Source organism: Gymnoscopelus microlampas (genome assembly GCF_963454915.1).
Source record: "Gymnoscopelus microlampas genome assembly, chromosome: 22".
Classification (NCBI taxonomy): domain Eukaryota; kingdom Metazoa; phylum Chordata; class Actinopteri; order Myctophiformes; family Myctophidae; genus Gymnoscopelus; species Gymnoscopelus microlampas.
Genome location: NC_139959.1, coordinates 12,210,437 through 12,231,522, shown reverse-complemented (window position 1 = coordinate 12,231,522; position 21,086 = coordinate 12,210,437). Strand labels below are relative to the sequence as shown.

At 42.9% G+C, this 21,086-nt stretch overlaps 1 protein-coding gene across 1 annotated transcript in view; it reads left to right on the top strand.

Moving 5' to 3' along the window:
- map3k22 (mitogen-activated protein kinase kinase kinase 22) overlaps positions 1 to 21,086 on the top strand; it is a 77,137-nt gene that overhangs the window by 29,458 nt on the left and 26,593 nt on the right. The window contains exons 4-8 of the mRNA XM_084048056.1: positions 2,661 to 2,770; positions 11,606 to 11,643; positions 17,321 to 17,423; positions 17,801 to 17,917; positions 19,398 to 19,512. Coding sequence (XP_083904182.1) covers positions 2,661 to 2,770; positions 11,606 to 11,643; positions 17,321 to 17,423; positions 17,801 to 17,917; positions 19,398 to 19,512 — 483 coding nt within the window. The remainder of the gene's footprint in view (positions 1 to 2,660; positions 2,771 to 11,605; positions 11,644 to 17,320; positions 17,424 to 17,800; positions 17,918 to 19,397; positions 19,513 to 21,086) is intronic.

The window sequence follows — 21,086 nt, the reverse complement described above, 5'->3', positions numbered from 1 at the left end:
TACTTCCTTTATCTCAGTTTAGATAAGTGTGTTGTTATGACAGTGCCATTCTTTCCTCGGTGGAAACTGTACAGATGTCATCAGAGCAGGAATGCCAGGTGTAGCCTACCTGGCCGTCTACGTCAGCACGCATGGCTTGGCTTGGATATACCAAACGATATTGGTGGCTCCCCCCTCACATTATAGGCTATCTTTACCCGTCCCAACAGCTGGGTGAGCCCTGCAACCAACCAACCAACCAACCAAGCACACTTATACATCTTGCTAAGAAAAGCGGCTTCATTAACATTGCCACAAAGAGCTGGAGGAGTTGGAGAGAGTTGGAGCTGCAGCACCATGGCGGTTTGCAACACCAATGCAAACCAAGGGACTGAGTATGTGACAATGGACACGCTGGAGGAACTACTGGACCAGCAGAAGAGCTTTTATGAGGACTTGTTGAAGAGGCAGGAGAATGCATTTAGATGTGTTTCTCAAATGATTCGGAACTCTGCAAATAAAAAAGTGGAGCCAGTGTTGGGTGAGTTACAAGAACTCAACCTTTTATTGTTGTTAATTGTATAATATATACTATTACCGTACTTGCACTTTTAATAATTTTGGCTCTTTGTAAACTTGATATTTGCTATTATTACTTGTTGTCTATGGAAGGGATGCACGATTAATTGTTCATGATATCAGTATTGGCCGATATTTATTGGCATCTGCTAAATAATTGCCATATTTGTAGCCAATATTGTATTTGATTATATTAATGTTTAATGTGAATGTAAAACAAAAGTATTTTGTGATGATTGAAGACTGGAATAGTTTTCTGGAGAAGCTTTCAAAATGGTCTAACAACGGTGTAGAGCAAACAAGTTGGAAAAATGTTTTCTGCAGTTAAGTTTGGACTAATATGTGAATCAGTAGGCCTAATAAATCAGTTAATAAGAATGCACAGTTTTTTTATATATATATTTTTTTAGTCTGCATCTGCACCCAGAATCACAGTTACTGTATAACCCTACTGAGAATTTGTATTGCAATATCTGTGTCAATATCAATCGATTTTTTATCAATGATCACTTAATTGGTAATCGGATATCGGCCATCATTTTTGTACTTTGCATCCCTAGTCTGTAGTGTTTGTTGTACTGTCATCATGTCTACATTTATTTTTCCCATATTTTTTATGTTGCACAAAAATGACCCTCCTAGGACAATAAAGGTTTATTGGATTGAATTGAATTGAACTGAATGGAGTCTGATTGTGAATTTCTCTCAAAATGACATTGATGATCTAAAACCAAAAGGCCCAACAAAGTGAGTCCAAGTACATATCCAAGCAGGGTAATGAACTGAAATCAGGACACGCTGCAAAGGGATACGATGAGGAGACAACCTAGAGAGAATCAATGCTGGAAAAATAATCGTGTGATTAATGGACTTGGATCGGATAAAGCTGATGAACCTTGGGCTTAAACTGGATGCCTCTGTGGAAAGTGTGAGATCTTACAGGAATTAGCTGACCTTGTATTGAACTGTACTTTCATGTGCTTTTTTCTGCAAACTTCTAATAAAGTATTCAATCCATCAATCAATCATGGAAAGCCCAGTGGTGATGGTGAAATACAGAGATCAGTGGTGATCAACTTGTTGCGTTTTAACCCATTAAAGCCGGGAAAGCATCGGTGTCATTTTAGATTTTTGCGTTGGCTATTCAAAAATAGCAGATATGCAAGATCACAGCGCGTCACTTCGTGCCGCAATCTTATGCATCTGTTATTTTTGAACATATTTGAAAGCTGATTTAGAAGGCATTTGTAGAATTGGCCTCAGGTCTTAATGGATTAAGGACAAACGTGCCAATCCTGGGTAGGGCAAGATCTACAGTAACCTGAAGCACACACACACACACACACACACACACACACACACACACACACACACACCTGATGGTTCCTGGTATTGATAATTTCTGGTTGGAGGTCCTTTTTGCTGATAGAGATTTTTGTTGGCTGTATCTATAGGCTCCCAAGTGTGTAATATATATGAGAATTAGTTCTGTGCTGATGAAGGTAACAGATATCGCTAAAGAAATATCTGTCCCCGGTGACTTTTAATATAGATTGGCTGTTGGACTCATGCCTATTGAGAAAAAAAGTTTAAAAGCACTGCACTCATTTTTAATTGAACTCAGATGGGGAACAAAAGTGCAGTGTATTGCTATTATGCTGGGCAAACATCTGTAACCTGTATTGATTACATATATATTTGCTAATAACAGCACATCATGCTCTGAGTCTATAAGGGTACGGTCACACCTAACTTCGATTCTGCCTATCTGGCCGTCTTTTTGCAATGGTTGTCAATGGGAAAGGAGCATTTTCTTGTGGAAATCCACGCAACGGCAACAAAACACTTTCCATTTGGAAACCATTGCAAAAAGATGGCCATGAAAAAATCTGCAATAGATTCCTCCTTTAGGAAGTAAAAAATGTCAAATATACTGTGTAATGAGAAAAAGTTAAGCAGAAAGAATACAACATTATCAAAACAAAATTCAGGAGAAGAAGAGTGATAGTAACAAACTTGAAACCTGAGTGAAATAATGGGTTCGGCCAAGAATTGTATCGTGTGCTGTAAACCTTTTTTTTGTGCGTCTCCTTTCCCTCCAGATGACGAGGAGGCTCTTAACTCCATCATGAAGGACCTGGCAGTTCTGGGACGTTGCTATGTGCAGCAAAACAGCCACAAGCCCAAGAACAGAACTCTGCTCTACAAACAGGTAGGCCCTGGCTACAAACATCACTCTCCTTGACACGTTCCACTCCACATGATCCACAGCTATACAGCCTAGTCATCATCACACGCAACCCGGAGGAATCACGTTAACCCGCTAAGATCGGGAACGCATCTGCGTAACCGGTTAAAACATTATTTTATACTTTGGCTATTCAAAAATAGCAGATCTACAAGCTCATAGCACGGCACCTATGAGCTTGTAGATCTGCTATTTTTGAAAAATCATGAAAATTTGTGCAAATCTTTGAATATGTATATTTTTTAAAGCGAACATTTTTAAGTCAAATCTTTGTTTCTGGGGGGTCCCTGGAACAACATATTTTGATATGGGGGGTCCACGGCCAAATGCATATCATTTTGGGTGGCCCTTGACATGATAAAGTTTGAGAACCACTGATTAAGTTTTTTCAAAAAACTGTTAGGATTTAGAAGACATTTGTAGAATCCCCAGAAGCAAAGATTTGAGTTACAAATGTTCACTTTAAAAATATATATATTTATTATATTATTTCTAATATTTATAATATAATATATATTCAAAGATTTGCAAACATTTTCATGATTTTTCCCCCAAAAAATCTGATCTACAAGCTCATAGTGCGGCACTCGGTGCCGTGCTATGAGCTTGTATATCTGCTATTTTTGAATAGCCAAAGTATAAGATAATGGTTAAAGTGGTTAAAATCTAAAACGACAGATGCTTTCCCCGTCTTAATGGGTTAAATGAATGATACAGTACATGTTTTGCTTGTAATGTTGTGCCGCACGTCCCCCAAATGCCCTTTGCTGTCAAAAACATTACAGTACCTCAACAACGCTATATTTGGTTTGAGCCTCTGCTGTCTGGCTGACTGTGACAACTGACAATGAAGGTCGTACCTTAGTTTTAAACAACACAACACACACAACCTGGGGGAAAGCATTGTTTGAAAATGTTGTTTGTTTTATAACATCATCTCGGGTGGAAAACCTCATATGTCCAAAACTGTTACTTTTCAGGATTCAAATACAAAAATATAGCTGCAAGCAGCAATGAGCGGTTTCGAGAATAATGGCAGACTGGCAGACTGTGACAGAGTGGCAGACTGGCAGACTGTGACAGATTGGCAGACTGGCAGACTGGCAGACTGTGACAGAGTGGCAGACTGGCAGACTGGCAGACTGTGACAGACTGTGGCAGACTGGCAGACTGGCAGACAGACAGACTGTGGCAGACTGGCAGACTGGCAGACAGACAGACAGACAGACAGTGACAGAGTGGCCGACTGGCAGACTGGCAGACTGTGACAGAGTGGCAGACTGGCAGACTGTGACAGAGTGGCAGACTAGCAGACTGGCAGACTGTGACAGAGTGGCAGACTGGCACTGAGACAGACTGTGACAGAGTGGCAGACTGGCAGACTGGCAGACAGACAGACAGTGACAGAGTGGCAGACTGGCAGACTGTGACAGAGTGGCAGACTGGCAGACTGTGACAGAGTGGCAGACTGGCAGACAGACAGACTGTGACAGAGTGGCAGAGTGGCAGACTGGCAGACAGACAGACAATGACAGAGTGGCAGACTGGCAGACAGACAGACAGTGACAGAGTGGCAGACTGGCAGACAGACAGACAGACAGACAGACAGACAGACAGTGACAGAGTGGCAGACTGGCAGACAGACAGACAGTGACAGAGTGAGAGAGAGAAAGAGAGAGAGAGAGAGAGAGAGAGAGGAAAGAGAGAGAGAGAGAGAGGAAAGAGAGAGAGAGAGAGAGAGAGAGAGAGAGAGAGAGAGAGAGAGAGAGAGAGAGAGAGAGAGAGAGAGAGAGAGAGAGAGAGAGAGAGAGAGAGAGAGAGAGAGAGAGAGAGAGAGAGAGAGAGAGAGAGAGAGAGAGAGAGAGAGAGAGAGAGAGAGAGAGAGAGAGAGAGAGAGAGAGAGAGAGAGAGAGAGAGAGAAAAAAGAAAGAGAGAGAGAGAGGGAGAGAGGGAGAGAGAGAGAGAGGCAGTGAGAAAGAGAGGCAGTAAGAGAGAGAGCGAGAGAGAAGAAGTGAACATGCATTAATTAACAAAGTCATGATTTTTGTTCAGTAAATTATATTTGGACCGGTTAAATTGAGGTTTGAACCAGGGACCTATAGACTTGTGGGTAGACAGTGTAAAGGATAAGGATAATTCCAGGTCCGTTCATGAAAGTCCTTGCGGTCTTGTTTCCAATGAGGGCCTGTGAGCAATTAGGGGTTAAGAGTCTTGCTCAGGGACAAATTTCATTTCATCGACACATTTGCTGGCCTGGCCTGGAATCGTACCTGGGGCAACCAGGGCCTCTGGCTCCCTAGGTGGGCTCACTAACCACTCAGCTATGGCCACAGTACAGACTGAGCCATTGGATAGACAGAATTGGATTTCATATGTGGTAAGTTATCATACAGCATGGGTTGCTTATTATATACATACAAGCTCATAACGCGTCACATTGTAGATCGGCTGTATGTGGTTACTGTAGGTGTTGTATTAATAATTACATCTGCAAAGTAACAAGTAACTAAAGCTGTCATCTGCTGTAATTGCAGTAGAGTAGAGTAGTAAAGTAAAAGTACCTAAAAATTGTACTGTGCATGTGGCAGGTGTGATTGGTGATGAGTGAGAGGGGTGGATCCAATCCATGGGAATAGGGGGAATTCCAAATGATGATCACCTCAACGCATTGTTGGGGACAGGGATCGAACCAGCGACCTATGGATTCACAGGCTGCCTCTCTTCTCATTGAGCTAGAGATATGGCCTCCCTGATGGTGTCTGTTGACACTCTCACACTCTACTGGTGGAGCTATTGAATCGACAGCATCAGATAGTGAGAAAGGAGAATCCAACAACACAAAACAAAAGGGCAAATGAATTACGTCATACATTGAAAATAACTACTTTCAAGTATGCATTTCTCGTTATCTTTAACAATTGCACATGCATTGATACAGTCATGTTGTGTGCAATGCAATTGAGTTGAGGTCTGCATGAGGTGAGATTTGAACCAGCGACCCTGTGGTATCAAGGCAGATGATTAAGCCATTGGGCCAACAGACCCGAACTGATGAAAAAGGAGTTCACACACATGACACACTTTCACGCAAATTGCTCAGAAATGCTGGATTTAAATGTTTTTCAAACTGCTCAAAATTGCAGACAATCTAAGGGCGGAGCTTACTGGTCAAAGTGATAGATATGTTCCTCATTGATACAGTCATGTTGTGTGCAATGCAATTATAATGAAGTCTACCTGAGGTGGGATTCGAACCAGCAACCCTGTGGTTTCAAGGCAGATGATTAAGCTATCAAGCTATTGAACCTACACACCTGAACTAGTGAAAAGGGAGTTCAAACACATGACACACTTTCACGCAAATTGCTCAGAAATCCTGGATTTAAATGTTTTTCAAACTGCTCAAAATTGCAGACAATCTAAGGGCAGAGCTTACTGGTCAAAGTGATACATGTGTTCCTCATGAGTCAAGGCACATGTGTAAGCAGGTTTAACGGCTGTCGGCCAAACGAGGCATGACTTTTGCCTGTTTAAAGTTTGCATTTTCAAAAAATTGCTATAGCGCCCCCCTTTGACCAATTGGAGTAAGATTGGTTTCAGTGATACTTGGAATGACCTTCTACAATATTGCAAAGTGTCAAACAAATGCGAGTCTGCATGTATGTTTTAGGGGCAGATGAATAATTGTCATAAAACTGCAATTTTCATTGGCTTATAAAAAGCTTAACGTTTTCACTTATGGAAAATCTGCTTGCTCACGTCTGTCGGCATTGGTCATTCATTGATACAGTCATGTTGTGTGCAATGCAATTGAGTTGAGGTCTGCATGAGGTGAGATTTGAACCGGCGACCCTCTGGTATCAAGGCAGATGATTAAGCCATTGGGCCAACAGACCCGAACTGATGAAAAGGGAGTTCACACACATGACACACTTTCACGCAAATTGCTCAGAAATAGTGGATTTAAATGTTTTTCAAACTGCTCAAAATTGCAGACAATCTAAGGGCGGAGTTTACTGGTTAACAATTGCACATGTATTCATTGATACAGTCATGTTGTGTGCAATGCAATTATAATGAATTCTACATGACGTGGGATTCGAACCAGGAACCCTGTGGTTTCAAGGCAGATGATTAAGCCATTGGGCCAACAGACCTGTACTAGTGAAAAGGGAGTTTACACAAATGACACACTTTCACGCAAATTGCTCAGAAATCCTTGGTTTAAATGTTTTTCAAACTGCTCAATATATTTCGGAATGGAAACTAGTGGAAAATAGTCGATCTACAAGCTCACAACGCGTTGCTATCTAAAAAGGTGTGAGATTGTAGATCGTCTATTTTCACAAGAAAGTATGTCATACATAAAAAACAACTACTCTCAAAAGCATTTCGTGTTATTGTCTAACATTGCACATGTCTGAATTAACAGGGTCATGTTTTGTACAATGCAATTTAAATGTGAACTGTAATAAGTGGGATTCGAACCAGGGACCTTTGGCACATGAGACTCACACATACTGGTGGAGCTATCCAATACACAGCCTTAGACAGTGAAAAGGGAGAATCCAACAAAACAAAACAAAAGCGCGAATGAAGTACGTCATACATTGAAAATAACTACTTTCAAGTATTCATTTCTCGTCATCTTTAACAATTGCACATGTATTCATTGATATAGTCATGTTGTGTGCAATGCAATTATAATTAAGACTACCTGAGGTGGGATTCGAACCGGCTACCCTATGGTTTCAAGGCAGATGATTAAGCGATCAAGCTATTGAACCAACACACCTGAACCTGTGAAAAAGGGCCTCAAACATGTATTTGACACAGTTTCATGCAAATTGCTCAGAAATCCTGGATTTAAATGTTTTTCAAACTGCTCAAAATTGCAGACAATCTAAGGGCAGAGCTTACTGGTCAAAGTGATACATGTGTTCCTCATGAGTCAAGGCACATGTGTAAGCAGGTTTAACGGCTGTCGGCCAAACGAGGCATGACTTTTGCCTGTTTAAAGTTTGCATTTTCAAAAAATTGCTATAGTGCCCCCCTTTGACCAATTGGAGTAAGATTGGTTTCAGTGATACTTGGAAGGACCCTCTACAATATTGCAAAGTGTCAAACAAATGTGAGTCTGCATGTATGTGTTAGGGGCAGATGAATAATTTAAAAAAAGCTGCAATTTTCATTGGCTTATAAAAGCTTAACGTTTTCACTTATGGAAAATCCGCTAAGTTACGTTTGTCGGCATTGGTCCAAAGTTCATGTGTATACAGTTTCGTACAGATTGCTCATAAATCCCAGGAGAAGTGATTTTTTTACTGCTTTTTACTGCTTTTCATAGAATTCGAAATGGTGGGAGATCTAAAGGTCAGAGGTCAAAAGTCAAACAGCGAAAGTTGTTAGGCATGAGGAGACGCATGTGTGTATCGAAGTTTCATGGCTGTAGGTCGAACAGGGCATGAGCTGTACCTGTTCAAAGTTGGCATATTTCAATTGAGTGCTACAGCGCCACCCTTTGGCCAATGGTTGTGAGTTTCGGGTTTTCGCCGTTTGGCATAGCCCTCTACCATATTGCCGAATTTCATAAAAAGTGACCACGCGGTTAGGCCAGAACTGGCAAATACGGCGGAAGAATAATAATAATAATAATGAAAGCCAAGGAATGCAATAAGGCTTCGAGCCTATTGGCCTCGAAACCTTAAAAACAGCAAAAGGTAGCAGATCGACAAGCTCAAAACACGTCGCTTTTTATGCTTTTGTGTGACGCTGTACGTAGTATGCTCAAGTAGATCAGTGGTTTTCAACCCTTTTCACCTCAAGGACCATCATTTATTCGGCATTTGAGCCACGGACCACCATTTGATGAGATTTAGACTCTCAGACCCAAAACTTACAATATTTGATTATCGTTGGATAAGATTTTGTCCACAATTCCATGCTGTGTTGCATAGGAGAGACATAACATGTAATTAAATAATGCAGATCTAACTCTTGAGAGTGCAAAATGAAACAAAATGGACCAGTAAGGGTCCATTTGGTTTCATTTTTACACTCTCAAGAGTTAGCTATAAGGATCCATTTGGTTACCAACACTCCATCATTTAGCTGGGGACCACATGAAACCCCCTCAAGGACCACTGGTGGTCCCCGGACCAATGGTTGAGAACCACTGAAGTAGGGCATTAATTTACAAAAATATGTGGAGATAAGAGGTGTCTAGCCTGGTCGCGCCCCAAGCCGCTGTGTGGGCGCTTTGCAGAAACCAAAAGGTGGAAGAGCCAATCGGCGTCTGCGCTCAGGGGGCCCTGTCATTGACTAGACGCCGATTGGCTCTTCTACTGTTTGGTTTCTGCAAAAACGCTCACACAGCGTTTTTGGGCCACAGCGCTCCATGGGGCCAGACTGGTCTCTGCAGAAGACCCATGATAATGTGAATTCACGTGGGAGGTTTTCTGCCTGACAACAACGATATGTTAGTTTGAGCCCAGGCATTAGTGTTAAGGTGTGTTTGGTTCCTCCCACTATATGTGTGGGTCGGCAGGGGCGGATTTAAGAAGTTAGGGGCTCCAAGCAAAGCTCTGGTTCGGGGCCTATTTTGCGCGCGCGAAAGAATGCGAAGAAAAAAAAATGAATTAAGAAAAAAATAAAAAAGGGGGGAGGTGGGGGCTCCCCTGCCTTGGGGCTCCAAGCAAGTGCTTGGTATGCCTAGTGCAAATATCCGCCCCTGTGTGGGTGTGTATAACATTCATGCTAGGAATGGAAAGTACATTGATTGACACCGATGAAGGTATGGTCACACACAACCGTGATGGTATGGTGAGGGAGTGGCCAGTGCATGTTGTTGGGCATGTCCAAAGTTCAACTACAAGTAATCCACACAACGGCACAGGGCGTATTTTCACTAATGCCGCTAGAAGCCCCGCCCCTTCACTCGCATAGCAATGGTGGTCACGTTTCAGCGTGATGCATGTTTGTTTGTCTGTGCAAACACACACACACACGTGCACAGGCTAGGGTGCATTGCATGTGCGTACAGCCAGGGGTGTCATTGTGATTTTTTTTAGTGGCAGGTGACGGTATTTTAATGACGTCATGTGCACGCGCACATGCACACCGCACGCATTTTATTTTACCTTAAATTAGGAAATAATATGTTTGTATAGGACATTAGAAAAATGAGTTTTAGTCTTTGTAAACTAATACAAATTCAAGGAATGCCATGAATTATAGAGCTGAAACTAAAAGTTTGCTTTGAACGAGGATCTTTCTCTTCTTCGACGGTGGCATTGTCGCGTGCAGATAGGATACTGACAGCAGCCCTACTGAAGCCAACATGCTGTGTTGCTTACCGTGTAGCCTATAGATGCAAGGAGTGAGGAGTCTGAGGATACATTTTCACACTCACTTGTAAATCTGTTATGCAAAGTAGCCATTTGGGTACTTGGCTCATGAATCTACGGGGGGGGGGCACGTTCTAGCGCTCTAAGGATAGTCTTTGACAATTTCACACCTCCAACATTTAATGATTTAATCCTGCTCACTCATCCAGCCGCTCCTTTAGAAGTTTCCTTCCGTGTGGTTTCATTATGAAACCACAGGTCTGTCAGAGGAATGATAATTGGGCATTCCTCTTTAAAGCGTTTATGACGAGACATAAACATGCAGAGCGATAACGGAGAGAGAGACAAACTCCTCCTCGGTGACTTCACTTTGAGGTAATCCTCTGATTGTCACCCTGTGAGTCCATGACCTCATGCTGGCACACATGAAACCTTCTCCCTGTCGTCGCTGTGGGAGGGAAACCTTGTATGTTCAAAACGGTTACTTTTCCGGAAACGGAAAATAAGAACCAGTTATTATTTAGTCACAAGTTCTTGTTAATTATTTTCAGTGGTTAAATATTCATTAAAAAAAAACACACAGATAGAATTAACCACTTTCAACCTGGGGTCTCTATTTTGGGCATGCCATTATAGGTAGGGTTGTCCGATATTGGCTTTTTTACCGATAACCGATATACCGATATTGTCCAATTCTTAATTACCGATACCGATATCAACCGATACCGATATATGCGGGGATTATTGTGATTAGGGTAAGCTCAAATTTCATATCACACACACCATATACAGTAAGAACTCCTGTAACTTATTTATAAAGCAAAAAAAAAAAAAAAAAAAATCAAAAACCGATACCGATATTTTCCCGATATCAATTTTTATGCTAATATCGGCCGATAATATCGGACATCCCTAATTATAGGAAAATGTTTAAAAACAGTATAAAATGTGGCATCAATTCATGAAGTAACTGAGAAAGGTGAAATTATGGAGATACAAGGTATCTGTTCAACAGTGACAATATTACTTTTTCTCTTTTCTTTTCTTTTTTAAAGGAAAAGTCTTTAATTATTTTCGTGCTGCCTTCCTGTCCCGTCGTGTCAGGTTTGAAGGATGTTGTCATTGTCCTCGCTTCACGAGGCCACCAGCCATTGGTTTGATTTACAAAACAAATGGAGAGGCCACTATAAAGAGATCCAAAGTGCATCTGTCTTTTTTTAAATCTCAAAACAATGCACAATGCCCGATAATTACAGTTTAAAAATGCTATTTTGACGCACATTAACACACAAAAAAAGTGTTATTGTCATGTCTGCAGTTCATGAGAACTTTTCTCAGGCTCCTCCACTCCTCTTGACAACTCCTCCGCCATCCATATCCCAAATTCCGCCACGAAACGCTTGAACTTTCCACCACTATAACTCCTCTCTGTTGTTCTTTTCCCTCTCAACAGGATTTAAGAGTCAAGTTGGAGCATGAGAGAGAGAAACGGTATGTTGGAACTTTCTTATTATTTTTTCGACTCCTCTTTCCAAAGTCTTAACTCTCTCTGTTCAGATCTGTATTTTTTTCCCCATTTTTCTTTTTTTCTTTATGCTTTGCCGTGCATGGGAGTCGGTGTGGATGGGAAATCTCAGTGAAACACATGCCAGAGCTCCATAAAAGAGAGGGAAAAAAATTCCTTGCTTTGACATTTTAGCCGAGGCCTTGCTTGCGCTTCAGACTCGGATGGGCAGTTAGAGAGAGGAAAAGGGAGAGAGAGAGCCAAGGAAAAAAGGTATAAGAGAGAGTCGGAGAGAAAACTCCAAGCGTTTGAGCTCAGTGTCAAGACTCCAAGGCACGTACCATATTAATGCTTAGTGTATTCTACACACACCACTACTCTCTCTCTCTCTCTCTCTTGCTCGCGCTCTATCTATCTCTCCTTCACACTCCACGCACAACACAGTCACATCTCTCCTCTTCTCTCCTGCTCCATGGCTGCAGCCACACACACACACACACAGAGAGAGAGAGAGAGAGTCACTCAGGAAGCAGAGCATGTACGCTCTTCTTACAGTAACTCCGTCTGTCTGGAGACATTGTTATGGGCTGCTTTTTGCACCAAGGTGCCTTACCATTTGTTTACCATGTCGGAGCACTTTGAAACAGAGGAGCCCAGGCGAGCGAAGAACAAGAAGCGTAGACAGTGCTGCTGGGTGAACAGGCCGTGCTCTGTAGCTGTGTCCCGCTCCACACATATGTACTGGATCACTAACTGGATCACTACTGGATCGCTCCAAAACTCTCAGTGTCCGTTTTATTGTTCAATCTTGGTTGATTTGAAATCAAATCAACTGTGCTCCACATGTATAGCTACTGATTGGTTATCTGAATTATTATGTCTTTGTTTTCATTAATGTATTGTGTCTGATTTGATTTTGATGATATTAGTATATATAAAGATTTATTTTCTTTTTTTTTGTTTTAGATTGGTGATGTTACTCTATTTCAGAAAAGCTTCCTGTGGACAGGTGTTGAAAATTAGCACTCGTCCATGTCCATAACAAATAAACAAACAACAACCAAATAATAATACATCGATCGAATGTATATAGCGCTTTTCATGGTACTCAAAGTCACTTTCCAACAAAACAAAATAAACAAGTTTATTAAGAGAAAACTACGTAGTTAAAAGGCAGAAAACTAAGCAAAGAAAAAAACAGACAGGCAGAAAGGGAGATTTGAATTAGGCGGGGAAAGTAAGTCTGAAAAGGTGGGTTTTGAGGGAGGCTTTGAACAGAGCAAGGGGTGGGGGGCGGCTTTGATGTGAGGCGGGAGTGAATCTTTCCACTCTCAGGTAAATGAACAGTATGGATTTTTACTGTGCGGCTGTATTGGTACTGCTGACTGTGATTGAATCTTCTCGGGTCCTTTTCAAGCTTTTTGCTGAGCATCCAGGGGAGAAGTTTGCAAAGATGTGGACTCATCCCTCTGACTATCTCTTGCCTGAAGTGACTCGGTTGTGTGCCGGTGTCGCATAACGAAGATGTACAAGCTCACAAAGCATCACTGCACAGTTGTGAGCTTGTAGATCTGCTATTTTCGGTTCTGCAAAACACCCACACACAAATAAGTATAACCGAGGCTTCTGGATCAACTCAAACTCGCAGAGTTGACAGACAAACCAGTCTAACAACACACAAATGAAGCGGAAAACACAGAGCTTTTCTTAGCGGCAGAAATAAACTGAAACAAAACAAGGCATCAGAGCAAAAAAAGAAGACAAGTAAGCAGTGTTTACCTGCGTAATTTGTCTGGTTTCATGGCAGCAGAGATGTGAGGAGAGACATTGGGATCAGTGCGGGGCTGTGATCACAAAGCCATGGGCTCTTTAGAGAGAGAGAGAGAGAGAGAAACAGCCTGCGTCGGCTCTCTGCAGCAGAATACGGAGTCACACTGGGCCTCTCCTCTGTTTCACAGCCTTAATTGGCTACTGCTGCGCTGTGTGGAGGAGACTATGTTTTCATGTCCCTGCCTCCCCTCCATCTCTTTGCACACTCGCTCATCTTTCACTCATTCTCTCTCCCGTCGCCATTCCACTCTTTCTTTTCATTTGTGTTTTTTAGCCGTTCTGTGAGCCCGTCGGCCAGTTGTTCAGACAGGTTTTGGATAGCGGTGAGGTTTTGCTTGGCTCGCTGCCCAGTGGAGAGAAAGGAGAGAGAATCTCTCTTGCCTGAACGTGCTGCGTGCGTTAACCTCAATCTGACCTCAATCCGCGTAGCTATTATTGCAGGTCACTAAATAAAAGCTATTATCATTTTTGTGAAAGGTGTTTCGTTTGAGTATAGGGGATAAGGTGATAGAAGTCACTTTAGTCAGGATATGGTTGGCTCCGTCTCATCTGTCAGCGCTGGTATCCATGGTGAAATCTTAACTGGACGGGCTCTCTCTGTGCATTGGCAGGCGTTGAAGGTTTGGCGCAGGAAATAGGAGTTGGGTCTTTTTCTCTTCCCCTGGCCCTGATTCAGAGTCCCTCGCCAGAGAGTAAAGGAACAGAGTCAGACCTTTATCTGTGTGTGTGTGTGTACAGGAGTGTGTGTGTGTGTGTGTGTGTGTGTGTGTGTGTGTGTGTGTGTGTGTGTGTGTGTGTGTGTGTGTGTGTGTGTGTGTGTGTGTGTGTGTGTGTGTGTGTGTGTGTGTGTGCGCGTGTGCGTGCAAGAGAGTAAAGAGAAGAGGGTTAGAGGATGGGTATGTGTGATTTCAAGCTTTTTACAGTCCAAATGTGTGTGTGTGGGTGGGTGGGTGTCGTGTGCACGCACGAGCGCAAGCGCGTTTATCGCAAGCTGTAATAACTGCCTCTGCATGCTTGCACAGAGGAAGGAAAGGCATATCATTCAGAGCTACAGCCCCCTACCCCCCCCCCCCCCCCAAACACACACACACACACACACACACACACACACACACACACACACACACACACACTTGTACACTCGCCTCTCCCCTCCATCTATCCCCCATCCCCTGCTCTCTATCAGTACCATCACCATCGCTAGGCATAAACAGAGATGGGGAGAGCATTTAGCCATTCTACTGCTATAGCCCTCTGATCTCCAGAATTCCCCCCCCCCCCTCCTCCTCCTTTCCCAGAATCCTTCCCTCAAGTGGAGGCCAATGAGAAGCCATTAAGATAGGGACTTAATGTGGCCTGTGATGAGGAAATGATGGGGATGAAAACAAACCCTGCTTTATCAGGACGGTCCTGAGAGATAGCAGAGAGAGAGATAGGGATGGGGAGGTACATGCGATATGTGAAACAAAGTCGGAGGAATTAATGCTGAGTCGCGAGTACTCTCTCTTTTCACATGCTGTGTTAGCGCTGAGGATGGCTATGTCCATCCATCCACCAAACAACATATCACTGAAAAACTAGAGTACCAGTTGGCTGGATTGATGTCATTTACTTTTCTGTAAGGATGTTGGCCGGTTTAAACCTAGCTAGCCAGGCTTTTAGGCTCTTTGGCCGTGTTGTGTGTGCACCAAGATGTTTTTTCCCCGTTGAAAACACCCATAATAAAATGAAAACACCCACCAGATAAAAATGGCCGATGTGAACCAGCACTCAGCGCGGAGCAGACGTTCAGCACCTCGTCGCGCTGCTGCTGTTTCCATCATATCGTAAATACGAGGCGCTACCATTGAAAACTTTCAAACAATTCAAAAGCATACTCTGTGCTTAAGGGAAAGAAACACTTTGGTGGACACGACACAGCCCCTTAATCTTATTTTACTTTCTCCCATGCTGTGTCTGTCACTCTCTGTGTGTGTCTGTTGCTGCCTGTCTCTTTCATTCTGTCTCTTTTTAAACATGGAGAGAGGGGAAAGACACACTTCCTGATGCTCTCGCTGCTTTTTTTTCCTTTCTCCCTCCTTTTCCTCTCAGGAAGTTTCCCTGTGTGTGTGTGTGCTGGCTTAGATGAGAGGCACCCACACAAACTCATTAGGACATACACTACTTTTACACAAACATACATACAGCGCGCACACACACACACACACACACACACACACACACACACACACACAGACACACACACACACACACACACATTACAGATAGTTGGTGACTGATAAAGTCATAGACACAGCGACAGATGAAGGCCAAGCATGCACAGCACACTCACTCATACACGTACACATTCTGCCTACATAGATAAGCATGCATATGTTGACATGCACGTACATCAGAGAGGTCGCTCTGGTCCCTCCTTTTCCTCTCTGTGTTGATTAAAAGCCACTTGGTTTTCTCCTCTCGTGACCTTAAACACTCGCAGCCGCAGCACAAGAATGTACAGTATGTGCACTGCACTTATCAATCAATCACATTTTATTTATATAGCACATTTCATACAGCAAGTGCAACCCAATTCGCTTCACAGAACAAAAAATAACAATGTGAAGAAAATGTAATAAGAATAGAAATAAAAAAGGAATAATGCTAAAACCTAGGTAAAGGCAATGCTAAAAAGGTGTGCTTTAGATTTCTTTTGAACTGCTGTTCCACTTTGTAGGACCATAGTAGCTTGAAGGCTGCTTCTCCGCGCCTTTTTTAGTTCTAGTTTTAGTTTTATCCTCTGGAACATTTAAGAGACTAGTGCCAGAGGACCTGAGAGCTCTACCAGGCACATACTGTACCCAGAGAGCATTGCAGATAAGCAGGTGCATTTCCATTTAGTGAGTTAAAAAACAATAAAAGGACCTTAAAATCAATTCTAAAACTAACAGGGCAACCAGTGGAGTGACTTTAAAATCTGGTCTTAGTCAGTACGCGTGCTGCTGCGTTCTGAACTAGTAAGTAACCGGACAACTTTTTTTTTTGGCACATCAGATAGGAGAGCTTTACAGTAGTCTATCCTGCTAGTGATAAAAGCACGCATTAGCCTTTCTGTGTCGGCCTGGGAGAGAAAACAGCGTACTCTAACATCGGACTCTAGTTTGAACTCTATTAGTGCTGCTCTACTCCCCTGTATGCTGATGATGAACCAATGTTACAGTCATTGCCGAAATGATAGTCAGTCAGTCAGCTCACCACAGAAATCTAGACATGGGATCTTAACCTCAGCCGTTTCAGTCACAGGATGCTGGTCACGAATTACACATCTGAAGGTCCTTTCAGACTGTGGGAATTTTGGTCTCTTTTTGATAATATAATGACCCATAAATGCAAGCTCTGATGTTGTGAAACCTGTTTAAATTGTTGGGCTACGTCCACTCCAAACAGACAAGGTTTCACAGGTTGGAAAATACTGAACTATATGAATACTTTCCATGTGAATATATTTTCATACTGTTAACCCATTATGACCGGGAACGCATCTGTGTCACTTTTAGATTTCTTTAGGCTATTCAAAAATAGCAGATATACAAGCTCATAGCGTGGCACTCTCGGTGCCGCGCTACGAGCTTGTAGATCTGCTATTTTTGTAAAATCGTGAAAATCTGTGCAAATATTTGAATATATATATATTTTTTGAAGCGCTAGGATTTAGAAAAAAATGTTTTAATCGGCCTCAGGTCTTAATGGGTTAATGCATCACGCTGTGTAAAGGTCTGAACTGTGAGCTCTGTTCTCTCTCTGTGACCTCTGATCCATGACCCTGTACTGTATGTGTCCCATCCCACCCAGTATCATCCCGTTCCAGAGGCCGTTGAAGATCAAGGAGCTGCTCCAGAAGGTGACCGAGGCCTTTGGTCAGCAGATGGACCTGTTCTACAACACTGACAAAGAGGTACAGCCCTATTTAATACTATTTCCGTACAACAGTGTTGCACAACAATAGCCAAAGTAGCGGTCCATTTGGCTTCATTTGTAGCCATTTGTAGTTATAACCCCCCAAAAAAAACTAATGTAAGAAGGACTGAAAATATCAGATCTACAAGCTCACAACTTGTGACATCGGGATATGTCGTGAGCTTTTAGATCGGCTATTTTCACTAGTTTGGGTCCCGGCGGGGAGACCCAAACTAGAAATGTCTCTTTTGGATCTCCAGCTAAAACATTTGGGAACCACTGGCTTAATGCATACCAAATTAGGGGGCAGCCCTTGAAATGAGAGGGTTTGAGAACCAGTGTTTGACCTTTTGACCCCTTTTGTCCTCCCCCAAGTTGCTGCTGCCTCTGAAGACGCAGGAGGACCTGGACCGGGCCGTGATGATGACGGGCTGCAGCACAGGGGTCAACAACCTGCTCAGGATACTGCTCAAGACCCCCAAGAACAACCATGTAAGAAACACACACACACGCACACACACACACACACACACACACTGGACGGATGCTTTCAGAACACACAGATTGGGCACAGTTCGCTTTACAGGATACAAAAGCATCAAAAGTAGCAGATCTACAAGCTCGAAACGCTTGTTGATGCTTCTGTGTGACGCTGTAGTATGATCGAGCAGGGCATTGATTTACATAAAAACACAAAGAGATAAAACATGGAGATAAGAGGTTTCTGCCCGACAGTTACGAAATGAACAAACACTTCAGATACATTCAATTGAACAATATACTTTCCTTCTACTTTGTATTGGAGGATTAAGCTGTGTCAGTGGATGAAGCACTTGAACGAGAGATGGATAGCATTTCTGTTATGTCTTTGAAATTTGCATACTCAAAAGTTTGTGTATTTCACAGGCCTAATATGAATGTATGTAATTTGTCACAAATATTTCTGAGAGCAGTGTTGTTTTCAAAATACTATGTGCTAAAGAACTAGAGAAATATAATCTGTAAATCGCATTTCCCCAAAGAACCCCCTGTAGCAATATTATTTAGCTTATGTTGGTCATTTCAACGTGAGAACTTGCAAGTTAATAGAATTAGATTACAGTAATATAGGAAGTCTGTATCTTCCCCAGAGGAAGTTCTGGGCTAATTAAGAAAGCTATCCAGTTCACATCACAAGAGTTTTTGACATTAGTGGCCCCCATCTAAGGTAATCAAAAGCGTTAGAACATTAGTTATGTAAAACGTCTCAGATTTTTATCTTGACATTTGTTGCAGATAGAAATGTCTGAGAAGTGCATTTCCATACCATTGATTTCATACTAACTACATGCCGCGCTTGTAGATCTGCTTTTTTTTCTTTTTCGTGCAAATATGTGCAAATCTTTTAATATATATTTTGTAACTCAAATCTTTGCTTCTGAGGGGTCCCTGGAACTAAATATTTTGAGATGGGGGGTCCGTGGACAAATACATATAATTTTGGGTGGTCCTTGACATGAAAAGGTTTGAGCACCATTATAGCAACATACGTTTTTCAGAAACCTTTTAGAAGGTATTTGATTTTGACACAATTGTTTTTGGGGTATTTGTATACATTTTTGCTGTATGTTTTCCCCCATCCCTGAACGCGAGAAGATATATTCCCTGCAGGCGATTAGGAACAAACAAACAGGCGCTGCCTGAGATCACTCATTCTGATTTAGACTGTGTGTGTTTTTTTTTTAATGACTTCACTGTAACACGGCTGTTAGTGGTCTAGCGGAATCAGTGACCCAGACGACACTCACTTCCTCCACTGATTGACACAGTGATGCAAGTGGACGATGATGTAATGCTGACTTACTTCCTCTACCCCCACCCCCCCACCCCCCCTCCCAACCCCCCCTCCCAACCCCCTCATTCTCTTTCACTATACTGTCCCCGGGACGCCCGCCTGTCACCCCTCTGCGCTTCTTCCTGTGTTTCACTGCAGTACCTACAGGTGAACAGCAGGGACAAACAGAGCGAGATGAGGTCGTCCCGGTCACTAGGAGATCTGAAGGGCTCTCTGCTTAAAGGCTCAGAGAGGGTTCGCAAACACTCCACAGGTGAGTCAGCGTTGCTCTTTGACACACAAGCGCGCGCACACACGCACACACACACACACACACACACACACACACACACACACACACACACACACACACACACACACACACACACACACACACACACACACACACACACACACGGGACTCCACAATCTGGACTCCACAAGCACTCTGGCGCTGCTTCCTTGTGTGAGTGCTTTGCCGTGATGCTGCACCAATCAAAACGCCATTACGGCTCTATCAAGCGCTCATTATGCTCCATTTCTACCAATCTGTTTGCTCACATGCGTGTGAAAACGGGCTGACACACGGTCACACCGCGGCAACTCTTGAGCCTGAAAGAGAGACGATAAGCAGCAACAGAGCAGGGAGCCGGGAGGGAGCCGGTTGCTGCTGACGTCCAGGGTCTTCTTAACGCACACATCCAGGTGGGAAATAACCTGCCTAGGTCTCCGGGGTGCATCATACACCGCGGTTAGTTTACAGAAAGAGACGGCGGTGCCATAGTGATGAGAATGTTAAAGGAGTAGTTCACCCCAAAAAAAACATATTTTCTATCAATTACACAATAAACACCCCATGAAGCCTTGAATTCATGGCGTTTATTAGTTTTCTTGTTGCATTCCTAAGCCAATAATTTGATGACATCAAATTATTGGCTTAGGAATGCGTAAAAAAAATCTCCATGAATTCGAGGCTTCATGGGGTGTGTAATTGATCGAAAATAAGTCATTTTGTGGGTGAACTTCCTTTAACCGATTCTGGGACATCGCCTTCATCACCTTGTGACCGTAAAGAGAATGCAAATTTGGAGGCCAAACAAGCCGGCGGCGACCTCCTTGACGAATAGAGAAGCGTTATAGGCAAAGCAAGGGCGAGAGTCTTCTCTCACAAGCACCAAGCAGGTGGCATTAAGCACGCTTTGAATTGTTTGGGCCAGTGGTTCTCAAACGTTTTAATTTCAAGCACCCCCATAACTCTGAGAGTGTTCCATTTGTACACTCTCAGAGTTACAGACCTTTTTTTTTAAGGGTCCGTTTGGAACCCCCTCAAGGATCCCAAAATTGTTAGATGGATATCTAGAATTCCACTGTACACAAATAAACAGAGATCTAATAGTGTGCCAGCGCGGATATACATACATGTGTGTGTTATATTCAGCCGGGTTAGAGGCCTGCTCATAGTGCTGTTGTCCAGTCCTGGCATATATCATGGTAACAATGGTCCACTGTGCTGTGTGTGTGAAATCTCAGCCTTTTCCGTCCCTTCATGCCGCGTGCAAGTCGTTTCACAGCCCTTATCTTTGAGAGGAGTCCTGAAAGGTCAACGTTTTCAGATCGTAAAGCAACCGCTGGCATTATATGCACAAAACATGCTCGCACACACACGACAACAACAGTTTGAGCAGCTTGCGGATCCCCTGTACCGTGGGGTGTAATAATGGTGATTTTTTTTTTTACTAGCGGAACGCTATTTTAATGACTGCATGCGCACGGCATGCGCACGTCATGCCAGCGGCCCAGGCCATGGGTGTAGTTTTTAACTTACTTTGAATTATAGGAGCTGAAACT